Source organism: Glycine soja, chromosome 10 (genome assembly GCF_004193775.1).
Source record: "Glycine soja cultivar W05 chromosome 10, ASM419377v2, whole genome shotgun sequence".
Taxonomy (NCBI): Eukaryota; Viridiplantae; Streptophyta; class Magnoliopsida; order Fabales; family Fabaceae; genus Glycine; species Glycine soja.
Window position 1 is genome coordinate 7975752 of NC_041011.1, and position 17300 is coordinate 7993051.

A 17300-nucleotide genomic window follows, 5' to 3' on the forward strand; every position below is an offset into this window, starting at 1 on the left:
TATGTCCAACCACCTTTATGAGAAAAGTATATACACCAATCTTCTTTTAAATGAACCAACTCAAAAAGTTTTTTATTTAAGAATTTTATTTTTAGTAAATATCTTCCATATAGCTCCTTATATCTTTTTATTTTCCCATTTGCATATGCCTTGCTTTTTTTTTCCACGTTACATGCTTTGTTAAATGTAGTGACAACAAATAATTTTTCTAAGATGATTACATTTTCAAAATTAATTTATAACTAGTATTTTACTCATTGCATTGTAAAAAAAATAAATGTTTATTTTATACAATAAAAAACTATAACTTATAATAAATAAATATTTTCAAATATATAAGTTATATTATAATTAAAATCTATAATAATAAATATTTTTAACATAAATTATATTTTAAATTTATGATAAATAATTTATATTATGATATATTTTTTATTTATGATAAATAATCTAACATTGTGTCACATTTCTCATGTAATGTCTTCTGGTACAACATCAAAACATACAAATTATATTTGTGCAATATAATAAGAAACAATTTTTAATTGAGAATTAGAAGAACAATTGTTAGCAACAACAGCACAAGATGCTTATTGTAGCCATATTCCTTAACAATGTTATCGTGTACACAGAATTTGTAAAAAAAGAACATAGATCCTAATTTTAAATTTATCAAAAGAAATCTTGCTTTAATGTTTGTGCCAATTTTATGATATCTTGAAAATAGGAGATTTAAGAGAAGGATTTGCAAAATGACCTTCAACTAGCCCATTTGCTATTAGCCTATAAGCTTCTTCGATGAAGTGGGTTTCATCCCAATTTATATGTTTCCAAGGGTCAAAACAAATTGTTGAAGCCAAATGCAAAATATATGTAAATCAACATTGTAAGGTTCGTCTTTTTCACAACATGCTTCAAAAGTCTCATTCTTACCAAAAGAAAAGCCTGCATCAATAACATACATAAATAAAGTATAAGATAAGAACAGATCATGATAAAGTTGTCCATCCCATATAAGAAAATAAAAAGCACAGCATACCATATTGTTGTGGTGCTTGAACTAAACGTATGACATCATCATAATAATTAAAATATATTATCTTAACATGGTTGTTTTGTTGTCTTAGTGCCTCTATGGCTTGAGTGAGCACGTATTATAGTACTTAATGAAAATATTGTATGCTTCTAAACATTTAAATGGATCATAGTCATCTTTAATACCACTATTCATTATTGTTAAAATACTAGAATTACACCCAATTGGAAAGTTCTCTGGTATCAGTATCTCTACAACCCCTCCTTCTATTAATGTCTGGAACATAAAAGAAAACAAAAACAAAATTGAGTTTCTAATTAATTTTGAACTACTCAGTCATATTTCTAATCAAAAGTGAATGCCAACATTTCAATACTTAAAACTGATATGACATACAATGGTGGCCTTGGTAATTTCTTTGATCATTAGAGGAACTATTTTACGAAATTTTGAAATATTTTATATGAAATAAGCACATTAATATCATTTCCACCAATTTCTCTTACCAGAAACAATGATTTTTTGAAATAGTTATTGTACTCTCTAATAAATGAGAATAAAATTTGTAAGTCATATGGAGAAAACCTAGTGTGTGTGTAAAGATTACTAATGGAGTTTTGGTAAAAACAAAACCTTTATTTTTCCAGAGGATATGTTTGAGCTTTTTAAACCAATTAAGTTGAACACTCAATGAATTATATGTCTAATGTAAAGGCATTTGGTGAGATTGAGATAGGCTGGCAACATTAACAACCCATATGTTTTGGCTACAATTGAAAAACCATTGGTTAACATTTTCTCCAATCAACAATACATTGTGCATTTCCTTCCTTCCATGGAAATTTTATTTAAGCTACCTAAAAAATATGGACATATATCTATAAGGTTAAATTACTTATTTGGTTCTTATATTTTTATGATTCTTACCTTTATAGTCCTTATAGTTTGAAAGTGGTATTTTTAGTCCCTATAGTTTACATTTTAATTTTTTTTAGTTCTTGTAGTTTAAAAATGTTCTTTTTAGTTCTTATAATTTATATTTTAATTCTCTTTTAGTCCCTATTATTTGAAATAGATATCTTTAGTCCTTATAATTTATATTTTAATTACCTTTTATTCCTTACTATAAAAAATATAAAAATAATTAGCTATAAATTAGTTATAAATTATCAATTATTTTTTTATTACAAATTATCTTACGATAAATTAATTACGAATTACTTGTTAATATTTTTGTAGTTAATTGTAATTGATAATATTACTCATATTTTGATGGTAAAGACTAAAATGGAATTAAAATATAAATTATAGGGACTAAAAATACCACTTTCAAACTATAGGGATTAAAAGAGAATTAAAATACAAATTATAAGGACTAAAAAAATTACTTTCAAAATTATAAGGACTAAAAGAAAATTAAAATTAAATTATAGGAACTAAAAAAATCACTTCAAAATATAGAGACCAAAAAAATAAAAATTGTAAAATTAGAGGGACTAAATGAATAATTTAACCTACTATAAAACCTATGATCAATCGTTCATTTAACAAACATCTGGATAGATGTTTGAAGTATGTTGAGCCGTAAGCATCAATACCAACCTTGGGTGAGTAAAGAGAAGCAGCAATTCTTGTATCACCTATAGAGTCTCCAAAATTGAAAATAATTAACTTCATCATACGAGAGATGATTCACATTTGAAATAACATTTCCAAAAAAACACATGCAAAGGTGACACTAAAGATAATAACGATCTTGATAATTGGCACTTGAATATCAATTGGAACTGTACATTATATATTATCACAGTTCCATCTTGTCATGCAGCTGTCCTTTTAATTTTGACATGGTTTGACTATATTGTTTCTTTAAATAAAAGAGTTGTGAGTTGTATGTTCATATATATTAACTAATACACATATATCCTTGAATATCAGTTTGTTACTCGTCAACGTTATTTGTTGTGTTATTATTAATTCTATGACAATTTGTGTCATGTGTTTGCATTGACTCCATGTAGCGAGATTCATACGTAACAAATAAAGGTTGTAATAAAATCAGTATATGAACAAATGAAAGGTGTCTTTATCCGTCAAAAAATCATTTGTGTGGACATCTTAACTCTTTTTTGGATCAAAGTTAGTACAATATATATTATTCAACTTTATTTCATTTAGAATTAGGGATAGAATTTTTCTAGTGTATGATACTTAAAGAAGGAGGATTCAAATATCTAACATTGCAAGAAATATAATTATGTAGAAAAGTAACCACCTTATAAACTAAACGACATTTCTTTATTTAGAAACCTTAACAGGTTATGCATAACACACTAAAGCAATTTTCTATTTCTCATTTGTGCCAAATTCAAGGCTAGCTTTTATCGTTACCAAAAAAAAATTCAAGACTTTTATTTTTTAAATCTTCACCCTTAACAAATTCTATTAGCCCGAGTCTTAAATTTCGTCCACTCTTTCCATCATAAATCATATATATAATATAGCAAATTCTATTGTTGACTCTCAATTTTCTCATCCCTTTCCAATTCTTCAGCACTAGGAAGCTCTTTGAGCTCTTCAATGGTGATAGGTGCAATTAAAACATATAGTAATAGAAAAAGTACCTTTTTTGCCTTTGATCTTAAATACTAACTTTAATTTTTATTATAAGGTCTAATTCACTAATTTATCATAATTAAAAAAATTAATTAATTTAATTAAGAATATTAAATTTATTAAAAAAAATTATAAATTATCCCATGAACAGAACTAACAAACGGTTAAAATTATAACAGCATATATCGACATACGTTTAACAAATTAATAAATTCACTCCAACAAATTTTCAATTGCATACTGCTCAAGTAAAAATCTCTTTGTTTCTTTGATTGGTCACTATACTACGTGAATACCAACAATAAACACCACATACCTGGGGACCTTCCCACTTGCAGTGTTACAGAACCACTGAAATATTTGACGCCTTCTCAAGTAGAGAAGTTAATGGGACTCTTGTTTGTGTAAATCTCTATGGGCCCGTAATAATCACAACTCACTGTGCTTGTCTCGATATTTTTTTATTGGGAGTTTCAAACATAAATACTAAATATTTAAATATTCATATATTTTATTCAACTATATTGAATTAAATTTGTGTACTTGTTTCATTTGATCTCATAAGAGTGTGCAACACCAATAATGTTCTATGTTCATTACTTTTATAAATATGTAAATAATAATAATAATTTTATTTTCAGAAACAAAGCAATAAAGAATGGAATTTTGTGGTATGCAAATAACAAAGTTCTTACTCCTTTTCCCTTTTTTCTAATTAATTATGCTGTATAACTTGGATAAAACTGCATCCATTCCGTTAACAGAACTCAAACTTAAAATATCATGTAGACCTAATTACGCATTATTTTATATATTCACACAGTTTTCATTAGCAATATCATTGTTTTAATTTCGTATTTAGACACACACATTCTCTAAAACTATTAAGTATGTTTTTGGTGAAGATTACTTTTGAGATAAAAAAAATTAAAGATAAAATATGTTTTGAAACAAACAAAGTTAGGATAAATTCTGAAATTTATTGTTAAAAGTTATGAGATTATTTTTAAATTAATTTTTATCCTCTATTTTTAGCCTTAATTATTTATCATTTTAAATACAAACTAACTATTATAAATAATATTCTATTCTTCAGAATTCAACCAATACATCTTAAAATCTTTTTAATTTAACAAATCTAAACATAAAACTTACTCATGCGATTAAAGAAAGTAACAATAATCAATTAAATAATAAATAATAACTAAATTATTATTATTTAATATTATTCCAAAACTTTAGGACTAAAATCGAAATCCTAACAGGAGAGTTTAAGTTTAACTCAAATTCAAAAACTTATATCATCATTTAGTTTCGCTTTTTTACGGTTAATCCAAATCACATACTAATAAAATAAAGATATTTATCCTTCCATATCAATCAGACGAATCTCACGATGCAAAATCCGTACCAAATTAATGTTATTGCACTATGCTCATCGCATCATGCTTTATCATATAAGACTTTGATAACAGTCTTCAATAAACAGAGCAATCAGTCCTCACAATTTGGTTTACATTATATATCTTTCCTTTTCAATTTCCTGTGAGGGACGAGGGATGGGTATTTGTACTGGTTGGATAGAGTTTTGGTAAATTCATCAGTGCGATTAATCAATCATCAATCATTAATCACAACACAACTTCGTCTTCATTGACGCGTCACATCCTAATTTCCGCAGTCTCTAGTTGTAGCTTGTATTTTTGTAGAAGCAGTTGCTCGTTCGTACCATGGCTAAACTTCTTAGTCAGTGAAGTGAAAGTGTACTAGTCCTTTCTTCGCATGACAAAAATTAACCTCTGTGGTCGTACCAGAATTTTGAAATTTTATCCCCCTACACAACTCAATGTCAGAGAGCGAGAGGATCAACAACTAAAGAAGATGACAAAAGAATTATTTTATTTGAATTTATATATATAATACAATTAAAATATATTTCTCTTACTGTAAAATTGATCAAATTCAAATTTCATTCTTACAAAGTTTTTCATTCTCATAGAAATATAACGTGTATTTTTTTTCTTAAAATAAGTTTGAATCTAGTATTATGATTTTTTATATTTATTATGTATATAACTAATGTAAATATAATATTTTTTTATATGTATATAATCAATATAATAAAGTTACACACTTAGATTCAGATATTTAAACTTTACTTTAGATCAAAAAAAGATACAATATAATTTTATGAAAATGAAAAATTAAAAATAAATTACAAGCAAAATTCAAATTTTATCAATTTTATAAGGATGAAAAATACTTATAAGTGTGTGGCAGAGAATATACATGTAATGGTATTTTTTGTTTTAATTTGTTAGCAATGGTCAATTTTTTTCTTTTATTGACTAGTTTTTTTATATTTTCTTTTCTTTTCGATTCATTAGATATCTTTATGCTTTATTTATCTTGATATTTTGTTCCATTCTATATTCATTTTTATTTATATAAATATGATAATTAATAGTTATTATTAATTGTTTTTTAAATAAATTATTCCTATTATCTTAAGGTCTTGCATCCTTTAGTTTTTGTTGAAAATTCAAATGATCATTTTTAATGAATTTTTTTTAATTATATATATATATATATATATATATATATATATATATATATATATATGTATGTATATATATATATATATGCAAGGGTTGAATCTTAAAATTTACATAATTGATTCAATCTTGTATCACTTTTTCTTTTTTTGATAATATCAATCTTGTTTCACTTGAATCGACGTGACAACGTGCGCATATATTATGTCATTTTTTTTATGTTGAAATCATCCAACACAGAAAGAAAAAAAAATGAGACAGGTTCCGTGTTCAATGTTAACTTAAGAGAGAGAGGTTCAAATGGTGGGAAGGAAACTTCAATCAATCAAGCGTTCTCTCTTTTTTTGTATGCATTATTATGTATCAGTTGAAATTGCTCTCTCAAAAGTGGTCCAAAACCTCCCTCACCCACTCTGCTAATCAGCCAAAAGGCAAAGACTCAGGTTGCCACAAATACTGCATTGAATCAGTGCTGCTGAGAGCCTGAGTTGTTGTTTCTGGCAGTTTCCCCCAATGACCTAGATAGTACATTACACAGATGTTTTATGAGAATTTAGAAGCCGTGAATCACCGGATAAGCAGATAAGATCAACAACAATAATATTCAATTTTTTTTTCAACCTAGCATTAATTATATTATTAATAAATCATTGATCTAAGTAATATTAAGTTCAATCATTTAAGTAAAATTTTAGATTGAAGTCTTATGAATAAAAAAAAACATAATTAGAAAGAAAGATCCGCTAAAGATGAACCAGATTCTACAATAAAAATTAATTATTAATAAAATTAAGAGATATTTAGCACCTAAGTCATGGAAAGAAAAATGTCATTGTTATCTTTGGTTTTGATACACTGCATACCTTGGTTGCTCCAAGGATATATCTGTCTCCTATTTTTGCTCAAACATTTCACCCCAGTTGGTGATGTTGTTAACGTTGTTCCTCTTTCCCCTCAGTTTAATTTCATGAGTGTGTTGTTGTACGTTGTTTGTAGTTTGCATCAGAAGCTTACAACATTGGCCAATTAAGAATCCCATATAAGACAGATCTGGCAACAACGTAGTGGGGTTGGGTTTGGAGGGCTCCACTTGTATTAAATTTCGTCTTGATCTTTTCCATCCATACTTCATGACTCTTTCATCCACATGTTTGAATGCTCATGACAAATTAAGATTGGTGGATAACCAACAAAACACCCTTGTTATTATCACCAATTCATCATCACCATCGTTCACACAAAACTTGTGTTTAGTGAGATCAATTTGTAGCACAGCTCATTGGCCCCCTATTAGCTTAAATTTTGTATAGAAACAAAGAAATAATTTTCAAACAATAAAACAACTTTTGTCTTCTTTCATTTTTTAAGAATATTTTCAAATGTGCAAATAGTTTTTTTTTAAAAGGATAAGATGAGTAAAAAGTTGATGCACCAAATATAAAGTATATTTACACTATCATCTAATGATTAATTAATATATATAATAAGTTTATTATTTTTTATAATAATTATATTAAAAATCATATTTATTAAAAGAGTGTTAGAAATATATATTTTGTTAATACATTCTTTTTAATACATTTTTTCTTTATATTAATCAAAACTTGTTAAAAGTACAAAATTGTGAGCAAGATTCGTTGTATAAGGAATGAAACCTACGTGATTTTTAATAAATTTTAATTAATAGTAAAAGTATTAAAAAATTATCAAACAGTGAATTTTTTTAGCATTTTTTAAATATCTTATTATATCATATTGATTAACAGTGTATTTTATATTTAAAATAAATAGGAAATCAACTCTTCAAATCACGTATCCATAAACAACATATGATATAAACACACTGTCAATTATGTGATATTTGAAGAATGAAACTATAGTTAATGTTCAAAGGACCTTTTGTCAACATAGAATTATTGCTGAAACTCAGGTATGAGATTGAGCACATGCATAGATGCGACCTCAGCTAATGCACAGAAAAGAGTGAAGGACGGAAACAACAAGCATGTGTTTTTATTGCTACCGCTACGTCTAATTAGGTGTTTTCTATCATATCAACCATCGAGTCATTAGGTCCATCCACTCAACTCAACCCAACCCCACCCACCACGCCAAAATACCAGCACACCATGACTATCAACATACCATACCTCTCCCACATAAACATAAACACATTAATTACCATGAGCCCTCGTGAAAAAAAAAATATATAAAATCTTCAGGCAGAATCTCAACAGTGCCAAATAGATTCCCCATTTTTCATTTTCTTCCATGACTTCAATTCTCCATTTCGCACTTGGCTGACGCCACACAGTTCCCCCAATGGGCCCTACTATATACCTTTTCATATCCAAAAATTATTAGGTGATCTTAAATTATTACCTATTTATAAATTTATTGATTCAATCAATTTTCACATTATAGTTATACGTATTTAAATTTTTTGTAATTATTATTGTAATTAATATATTTGACTTTTTATAGAACCGGGTGGTATTCTCAATAATTTTAACCTTTGAAGTCAATTATAAGATTAATTATTAATCTAAAACTTTATAACATATACTTAAAAAAATTTATCTTTCTTTAAAAATGTATTTTTTAGAAATCGAATGAGTTTTCTTTCACAAACTCAATATATATATTTTTAATTAAGTTACTCTCATATTATTAAATTTTTTAATTTAACAAAAATGATTAACAGTATTTAATATTTAATTATGTGCTAGGTAAAAATTGATCCAAATTGTAGACCAGATAGCTGACTATCAAATAACTTCTCACCCATACCTTACTGCCTCTGACTCTGATGCTGCTCTATCTTTTCTCTTCCCACTGCCACTTACTTACCTTCCTTTGGTTTTCATAACTGTGATATTACTATGGTGTGAAAATCGGGGATTTCATTTCTTTCCTCACCTTGCTAGCTAGTAAAAAGTTTTGTTACGTAATTTTTTCTTTCTCTCTCTCTCCAGGCAAAAGCACTGACATAGTCGGCTTAATTGGGTCAATTCATGGATGTCACATCTACATATCTTTATCCTCGGCAATTTCTCATCTGGTTGACATCTGTTGCAATCACACGCATCCTCACATATTCTATTAATTACCTGCTACTTTGTTTTTCAATGAGTAATCACCTCACCTAGCTGCTAGTTTTGTTGCACATCATCCTATGCATAGTTTCCTATCTAGTATCTAGGAGGCCTTTAACTAACGTAATTAAGTGCTATTTAATTATAATTTATTACATTAGGGTATTTTAATAGTAAGTTGTAGAATCTAATTTTGATACAATGACATTTTTTACATTGTTAGCAAATTAAAAAATATATATATTTTAAACAAAATTTTTAAAATAAAATAAAATAAATTTACATACATGATCAGTATAAAACATTTTCCGGTCATTTAAAAAAAATACTCTATTGGTGTTATCACATCATCTTATTAATAAGATACTATGTTATTAAGCTAAATTCTTATGAGATGTTTGAGAAAAAAATTATACCAGCAATGCATATGAGTATATCAAACTCTTAAAATAATTAGAGAAAATACTAGTATATAATGGTGTTTCACATTATCATTTAATATCATTTATAGTTATTTATGATAAATTTGTTAATTTTAATAATAATTGATTATTTTAAAAGTTATACCGAAAATATTTTTTGATTGGTTAATAATTAAAAAAATTACCTTAACAAATTAAACTCCAATAATCATCACAAAAGTGAATATTTTGTATTATATGATAATTTTTTTAGAGATGATATTATAAAAAAATTAGTTAATATATTCTGATTAAATTCTACTTTTTTTCTAAACTTTAAAGAAATAAATTAAATTATAAAAAAGTCTTGTTTTTATAATGAATATGAAGAAACTAACACCGTGTGAAAGAATTTGCAATGTTTTGATTCTGAAAAGATATAAAACCCTCGAGAGTGATCTGAAGTGGAACTAATTATAATAGGTTTCCCAAAATTGAAAGGTTGCAAACCTAGATAGTTGACTACTATATGTAACAAACTTGTTGAATTTCTGTGGGGAAAATTTTAGATCGATTTAACAATATGTTGGAAAAGGCAATACCTTTTCTGGAGGGGATTTATTATGTTTAATGATGATGCTTAATTACAACGCTAAGAAGGCCCACAAACCATATACATGGAGGCTTTTATTACCAAAAATGCTACAGGTTATGGAACCATTTTTTTTTTTTTTACCAAGGTTCATCTTGTTATCCCTTGATTCTCAAGAGGAATTTGTTAAAAGTGGAATGCATGCGCGAGGCTACTAATTAAAATCATCTATTAACATAAAAAAAAAAACAATTTTGCGCCAAAAAAAAAAACAATTTGTTCCAATATATATATTGGTAAAAATAAAGTGTTACTTATTATAGTATATTGTTAATACAACTATTATTTAAAAGAGATCGACATGTTGGTATAAACACTGAGTTCACATTACTACGTGATACATCAATAATATACATTAACATCTTGTATCATTAAAAATAAATAAATATTACTAATAAAAAAATTTACTACAAAAAAATAATGTATGTCATCGATGCATCATACTCTAATATATATGAACATATATACAAAATCTATATTAACAAATTAATTTTCTTAAAGCATAAATGATACAGTATCATGCAAAGTGTTTTCAGGAAAATCATAAATGAGATCATGCAAAGTAATCAATATTACACTAAACTGAAACAAATAGATCGAAAAAGAGGAAGGAAAATTTTTATTTCTTCTAGTTTCATAATTTTTTTTAAGGGTTCGACTTTCATAGTTAGTTAACATTTATTTGAACTTAATTATAACCAAACATGCTATTACTCCATGACATTATATACACACAATTAAAGGACTAAAAAATTCTCTGTCTATAGGATTAAATTATAGTAGAAATTTCAGATTTAATTATATGAATTATGTTATTGAAACTAAAAATTTCAACACAAACTCACATTACTTCTCAAAACACGATGAGATAGATTCCCACAGTTTCAATACAAAATGGAGATGATCTTCTTGAAGTGTAGTAACAATTAGAACGTACTTAACACTATTTAATATTCCTTTGCCTAAAATGAAGTGCCAAAACTGCATCAAGAAAATGTCCCTTCTGCCATTCGCGCCTTAAACCGATGGTGAGTGGGGTTGAAGAGAACATCATTCAATTCAAGGACCCCATAAAAATAAACAAACCAAATTGCACTTGCATGCATCTCCCGAATTGACCAAGACAAAGAAAGATTCTCAATAACCTCACGATGATGAACCCATTAATTAGCAATAGTTATAATAATAATAATAATAATAATAATAATAATAATAATAATAATTAATCAAGTGGATACATAGATAGTTATATATATCTTACACTTGAGCCATATAAAAAAAATGAGGATCCAAAAGAGGAATACCTGACATAATATTTACCTTTTTTTTTCTTTTTAAATCACATGTATTTTCCCCTCAAATTAATCTTGTTCGAGTCGGATAATATTATCATGGATAACAAAATTCTAGTTCAACTCAACTACATATCCAAACTTGAACCCAAATTGAAACAACTCCACCTGAGTTGATCCACGCGATAGATGATTGCATAATATATGGCTAGTAGTAGTATGGTTGGTGATGTACCATCATGTGATGAGGGGAAGGATTGGAATTAGAAGGTTGCTGTTGGTAGAAATTGTGATGGGAATGATCTGTGCCCTGTGTTGATGGCAACATGTTGTTACTATTGTAGGAGCATTGGGGTGTGGAGGGACCAGAATCATCATGTTCGGGTTGGCATTCCATGTCGACCCCGAACAGCCTAAGTACCCTTGAACTCGAACTAGAGCTAGAACTGTTGTTTCCCACTGGTCTCATCCTTTGGTTCTGACCTTGGGACCCTCTACCTGTAACATTACGACACGTGCATTTGTCAATGCTTCAATGCCTTAATCATATCATATTATCATTGCAATTGAAAAAAAATATATATAAATGTAATTAGAGGGTAAAAAAAAACAGATAATTAAATGCATTTGAAATTAATCCAATTGTGATGAGGATGAAGTGATGGAAACAAATTAAACGACACCGCCTAGTTTTCTGAACCTGAAAGTTTATTTATGCTAAAAAGATTATTTTCTTAAAAAGTAAAAAGAAAAAAAGGAAATCCTCAAGTACATTGATTCAACGAAAATGGGCGCGTGTGTTCACGGTGGGTTTGAGCAAGCGAAACGAATGACTAGTATCCTCACAAATCCCTATATAAAACCACATTTCTCCCAATTAATTGGAAGGTAAACTTCACGCACTTCCACAAGAATATAATTATTTCATCTTGTCCTTTTTTTAACAAAAATATAGTGGTGCTTCTTTGTTAATTATACATAGAAAAGGGAGGGAAAAAAACAAGTACTAGTAATCTTGAAGAAAAGGAAAAAAAAAACCCAAAAACAAGTACTGGTAATCATGGTTATTTATACAAGGATAAGGATAAGTTGATTTTACACATACAATATACATTCTTTCTTGACTTGCACTGTTATGTTACTCTTTCCAGTTTATTCTGTTTGAAGATTAAGTAAAAAAAAATGATTGTCATTTTAAATATTAATGATAAAAATTGTAATCTAATTTATATAAAAGATAAGGAATATATTAGAAAATGACATAATATTTTAAAAATTATATAAAATAGTAATTACATTTTTTAATTCTTGTAGCAAAACCTTAAACAAAAAAAAAAAACAGGATGGGGAAAGTATTAAAAGAATAAAATTAACACTCATTCAGAAACGGTGAATATGAGCAACACGAAAACGGAAGATAAAATCAAATACGTGTTTCATTTGAGTTGATTTTAAAAAATAACTATTAATTTCCCCCACCTTTTTCAAAGAAAAATCGGAAGAAATTAAAACGATAATTTCGCAGGGCATAGAAAAACCAAGAACCAGAATGTGAATGTAAAACAATGAGATTGAATTGAAGTCATTAGCAAAGAAAATTGACATGTATTGAAGAGATAGATAGATAGATAGAGCTGAGACCTGCATGAAGACAGTCATGTTGTTGTTGGTATGGCGAGGGCTGATGATGATGAAGATGATGCGTAGGATAAGGATGATGCGCAGAATAGAACCCTCTGGTCCACCCCTCATTCTTATTACTATTCCCATCACCACCACCACTCTTCCTACTGCTAACGTGCGCAGGCGGCAAGGCGGCATCGCTCTGCCGCCTGCGCCTCCACCCGATGAAGAGGCGCTGCGCGTCGACGCGGTGACGCTCGAACAAAACGACGTCGCCCGCGTCAAGGCGCTTGTCCTTGACGTAGCGGCTCCACCCTTTGGTGAGCACGTAGCTCTGGCTGCTGTTCCAGTACGAGTAGCGGAAGCGCCAACACTTCCCCGACTCGTCCTCGAAACTCAGTAACAGCCCCTTGCACTCGCTCCCGCCCGAGTCACCACTCAGTGGGAAGTACTTCTCCGCGTGCTGCTTCGGGATTACGAGACGGTTCAGCTTCCCCACGTCGCTCGGGGTTAAGGGCTTCTCGAACATCGGTTCTTTATCGTCTAATATTTCTTGTTCTCCTCCTGTTGTGGTTGTTTGATTTTCGTCGTTGTCGTTGTCATTGCCATTGCCATCGTCGCTATTGAGGTTGAGACGGAGAGGGTCAGGATCCATTAAGGTTAGTTGTTGTTGTTGGTGGTGTGGGTGTGGCCACCAGAGTGTCGGTTCGGGAAGGTCCATGGAGTAGTGGTTTATGGACATTTCCTACGTTGTTCTGTGTCTCTGTCTCGAGCCAACTGGTCGATTTTTTCGGTCCGAATTGAGGTTAATACCTACTAACGAGAGAGAGGAAAGGGGGAGGGAATATTGAGGATTTTGTGAGGCTACAAGTAGGTAAGTAGGGGAATGAGAGAAAGAGAAAGAGAGGCGTGATGATTATGGTTTGATGTGGGAACTATTTGATGGAGCAAGGCAAGATATGACAAAGAGAGAGAAAGAATAGACTGAGAGAGAGAGAGAAAGATGTTTACTCCTGAACCCAATTATCTGCCACCATTTTAGTTTTTCTTTTTCAATTATTCTGAATTAGAAATGATATTTTAATAAAAAAAATTATTTAGAGAAACTATTCTCTTTCAAGAAAGACAAAATTTTGTTTAGTTATCATTTCTAATTAGAAAACAGAAAAAAGTTATGTAAAGGAAATGCTATTCAAATTATGTAATACTATTAAATTAGGATTCTATTCAAGTTCATATGCATAGAATTTAGAAGATGAAATTATTAGAGGTCTAATATTATTATAATCTCTCTAATTTTCAAATAACACGTATAATTAAATATATTTTTTCCTCTAAACTATAAAACTTAAATAATGTCATATATAAATAGATAACAATCATTAACGGTAATTTTAAATTATCTAATAATTTTTCATATAGAAGAGAATATGTTGATAAATGTGAGTCTCTTAATTATTTTTTAGTATTTTGAGAAATTAGTTTTTGGTTTTTTATTTTTGATTAAAAAATATTCATAGTTGACAAAAAAAATTAGGTTGGAAATTCTAAATTTTTTTAATATATTTTTAAAATTAGACATATCATCTTAATTTTTTTTTGAAAATAAGTATGTGTATTTATTATATATAAATATCTTTAAATTAATTTTTTTTGTAATTTATTGATATTAAGTACTGTATTATGTTGTTTAAAAAAGTACTTTATTATGTTATTTTATAGTTTTTGAATTACTCTTTTTATTTTAATAAAAATTAAAAAATACCCCGCCACACACGTAGTACTTATTGGTTTAAGGTTACGTGCGAAATGCGTTACTATATAAAAAAAAGGAAAAGTACATTACATATACCCGACGAAGGATCGACAATGATAACTTATTTGAGCATTAAATAACTAATACTATATAATTCTTTATATCTCGTATTTTTATTTTTTGATTTTTTTCACTTTAATTGTAAAACAATCATTTTTAACAAATAACTATTTTGTAAATTTCGTATCAGTGCTCGTGCTGCTTCTCTATCTAATTATAATTAGTGAAATAATCATAATTGAATAACTTCACAAAAAGATATACACATGTCTAAGCTATACTACGTGAGACATACTGAGATTATAAAAATGAATTATTACTGAATTTGGCCGAACATTTATGTCTATGAATCCTGAGAAAGAAAGCGAGATTCCAAAGGTGAGTAATTTCGTGGAATTAGGGACATCCCATGTTACTAAATTGGCAAATAAATCAAGTATAAAAAAGATGGGACCCTTCTCCTTCTCCATTCCCAGACTAAGTAATCATCATAAATTCATAATCTGTTCATACTCTACTATGCTTCTTTCTAATCCCCTTCCATGGCCGGCCAGCCTATAGTTACCTAATACTAATATTTTCTAATTTATTTGCACACCGAATTTCATTCTTCATTTTGCCTCTATTTCATTAAAAACAATCTTTGACTTTATTAGACTATGGAGTTGATGAGTGACGTAAAAGTATTGATTAAAAATAGTCCAAACTAAAAAAAGTTTTTAAACTAGATTCGTGATTAAGGCGCATTGAAAATATGGTATAATGTTTTTAGTAATATTTTTTTACCTAAAAGCTTTCTACTTTTGATTTCTTTATTAGTGCTTTGAAGATATTTTTCTTGGTCCGAGGTCAAAGGTATTCTCTAAAAAAAAAGTAATTCTATTTGAGTTAAATAAAATTATTTTATAGGGCAAAATTTTTCTTTGTTTACTAGATAGCAGTTAGCACTGTCTTTAATTAGTTTATTTAATTATCCTTGGAATATTTAATTTAATTTTTTTCTTTCTTTGATCAATCAATGAATCTCATTATTTCAACCTTTTTGGTTAAGATAAAAACTTAACACCGCTCACATGTAATGGGTAAAAAGGTAAAAACTGACTATTTTAAATTTAATGCCCAATGACTTAATATTTGTTCTTCAGATCGATCAAAGGGTGGCCGTTGATGATTCTGAGAGAAAATTAACTTAGAGCCAAGAGAGAGTGGTCCATGTTCTCCCTCTGTTTTTGTCCTTATGATGGGCATGTGTATACGCAGATATAGGTCTAACTCATTGAGGTATCTCCAAAATGTATTATCTTCAGATGAAAGAATAGTATTTATGTCACGTGCAAGCCTGCATTACTTCTGTTTGGCCACTCCTAGTTTTCAATGCTATGAAATTATGAAATTGAATTTTGAGGAAAAAAGATGCTAACCAATATATTTTTATAACAATGATTAAGAAACTAAAAATAAAAAATATTATTTATCAGAAAACATAAAGTTAAGTTGTGTATGATTTTTTTCCATTCTTATGTAATTTTCACATTTACTTTCTCTTTTAAATATTTCTTAACTGGTATCCTCCCGGTTAGTCAGACCCAAAAAAGATAAGAAAAAAAAAAAGAAAAAAGGTTGAGGATTGGGGAGTAAAATATCCTCTGATACCTTCCCTTCCCAATAAACGGAGATGGGATAAGATTTGTCCAATTAGAGAAGACACAAAAACCCTCTTTGTGTAACCGTGTTTGAATCCCCTCCTCACACTTGAATCTCTCTCCCACACTATAACACACACTCTAAATTTGTTTACTTATCCGGTCCCTTTGGCTGTCTACCCCATGCACCCTTTTTTAATTTTATTAAAATATAGTTCTATTCCATCAAATATTTATTGGCTTCTTTAGTTAGATTGCGTCTTTTCCATGACTTAAAGACAAAACTCACCTCAATTTCCAGGTAGATTCAGACACCCTTTTCTGCTCTACCAAAGGTTGAACTGTGTGTGTGTGTTTTAGTTTAAGTACATGTTAGAGTCACGCCCATAATTATAGAGCCTAGTTTGGCCTTTTGTTATATACTTTCATTATTAATTTTTCTAATACAAACAACCATTATTGTGTCATCTTACTCCAGGTATATGTGCTTAAATATTCTCCATCATGTCATATATCCCTCTTGATCGGGCGGTCCACATGTTTTTTTTATCGATAAATATTAGTTATTAAA

At 28.8% G+C, this 17300-nt stretch overlaps 1 protein-coding gene and 1 pseudogene across 1 annotated transcript; both read right to left on the reverse strand.

The window, feature by feature from the left end:
* Positions 1–707: 707 nt before the first annotated feature.
* Positions 708–2713, reverse strand: LOC114371304 (annotated as a pseudogene).
* An 8819-nt stretch (positions 2714–11532) lies between these two features.
* LOC114370433 (B3 domain-containing protein At2g36080-like) lies at positions 11533–14253 on the reverse strand. The gene is made up of 2 exons (XM_028327783.1): positions 13289–14253; positions 11533–12145 (listed from the first exon to the last, which is right to left on the reverse strand). The coding sequence occupies exons 1-2, from the start codon at positions 14010–14012 to the stop codon at positions 11856–11858; spliced, it is 1014 nt and encodes a 337-aa protein (XP_028183584.1). The 5' UTR covers positions 14013–14253; the 3' UTR covers positions 11533–11855.
* Between the last annotated feature and the right edge of the window lie 3047 nt (positions 14254–17300).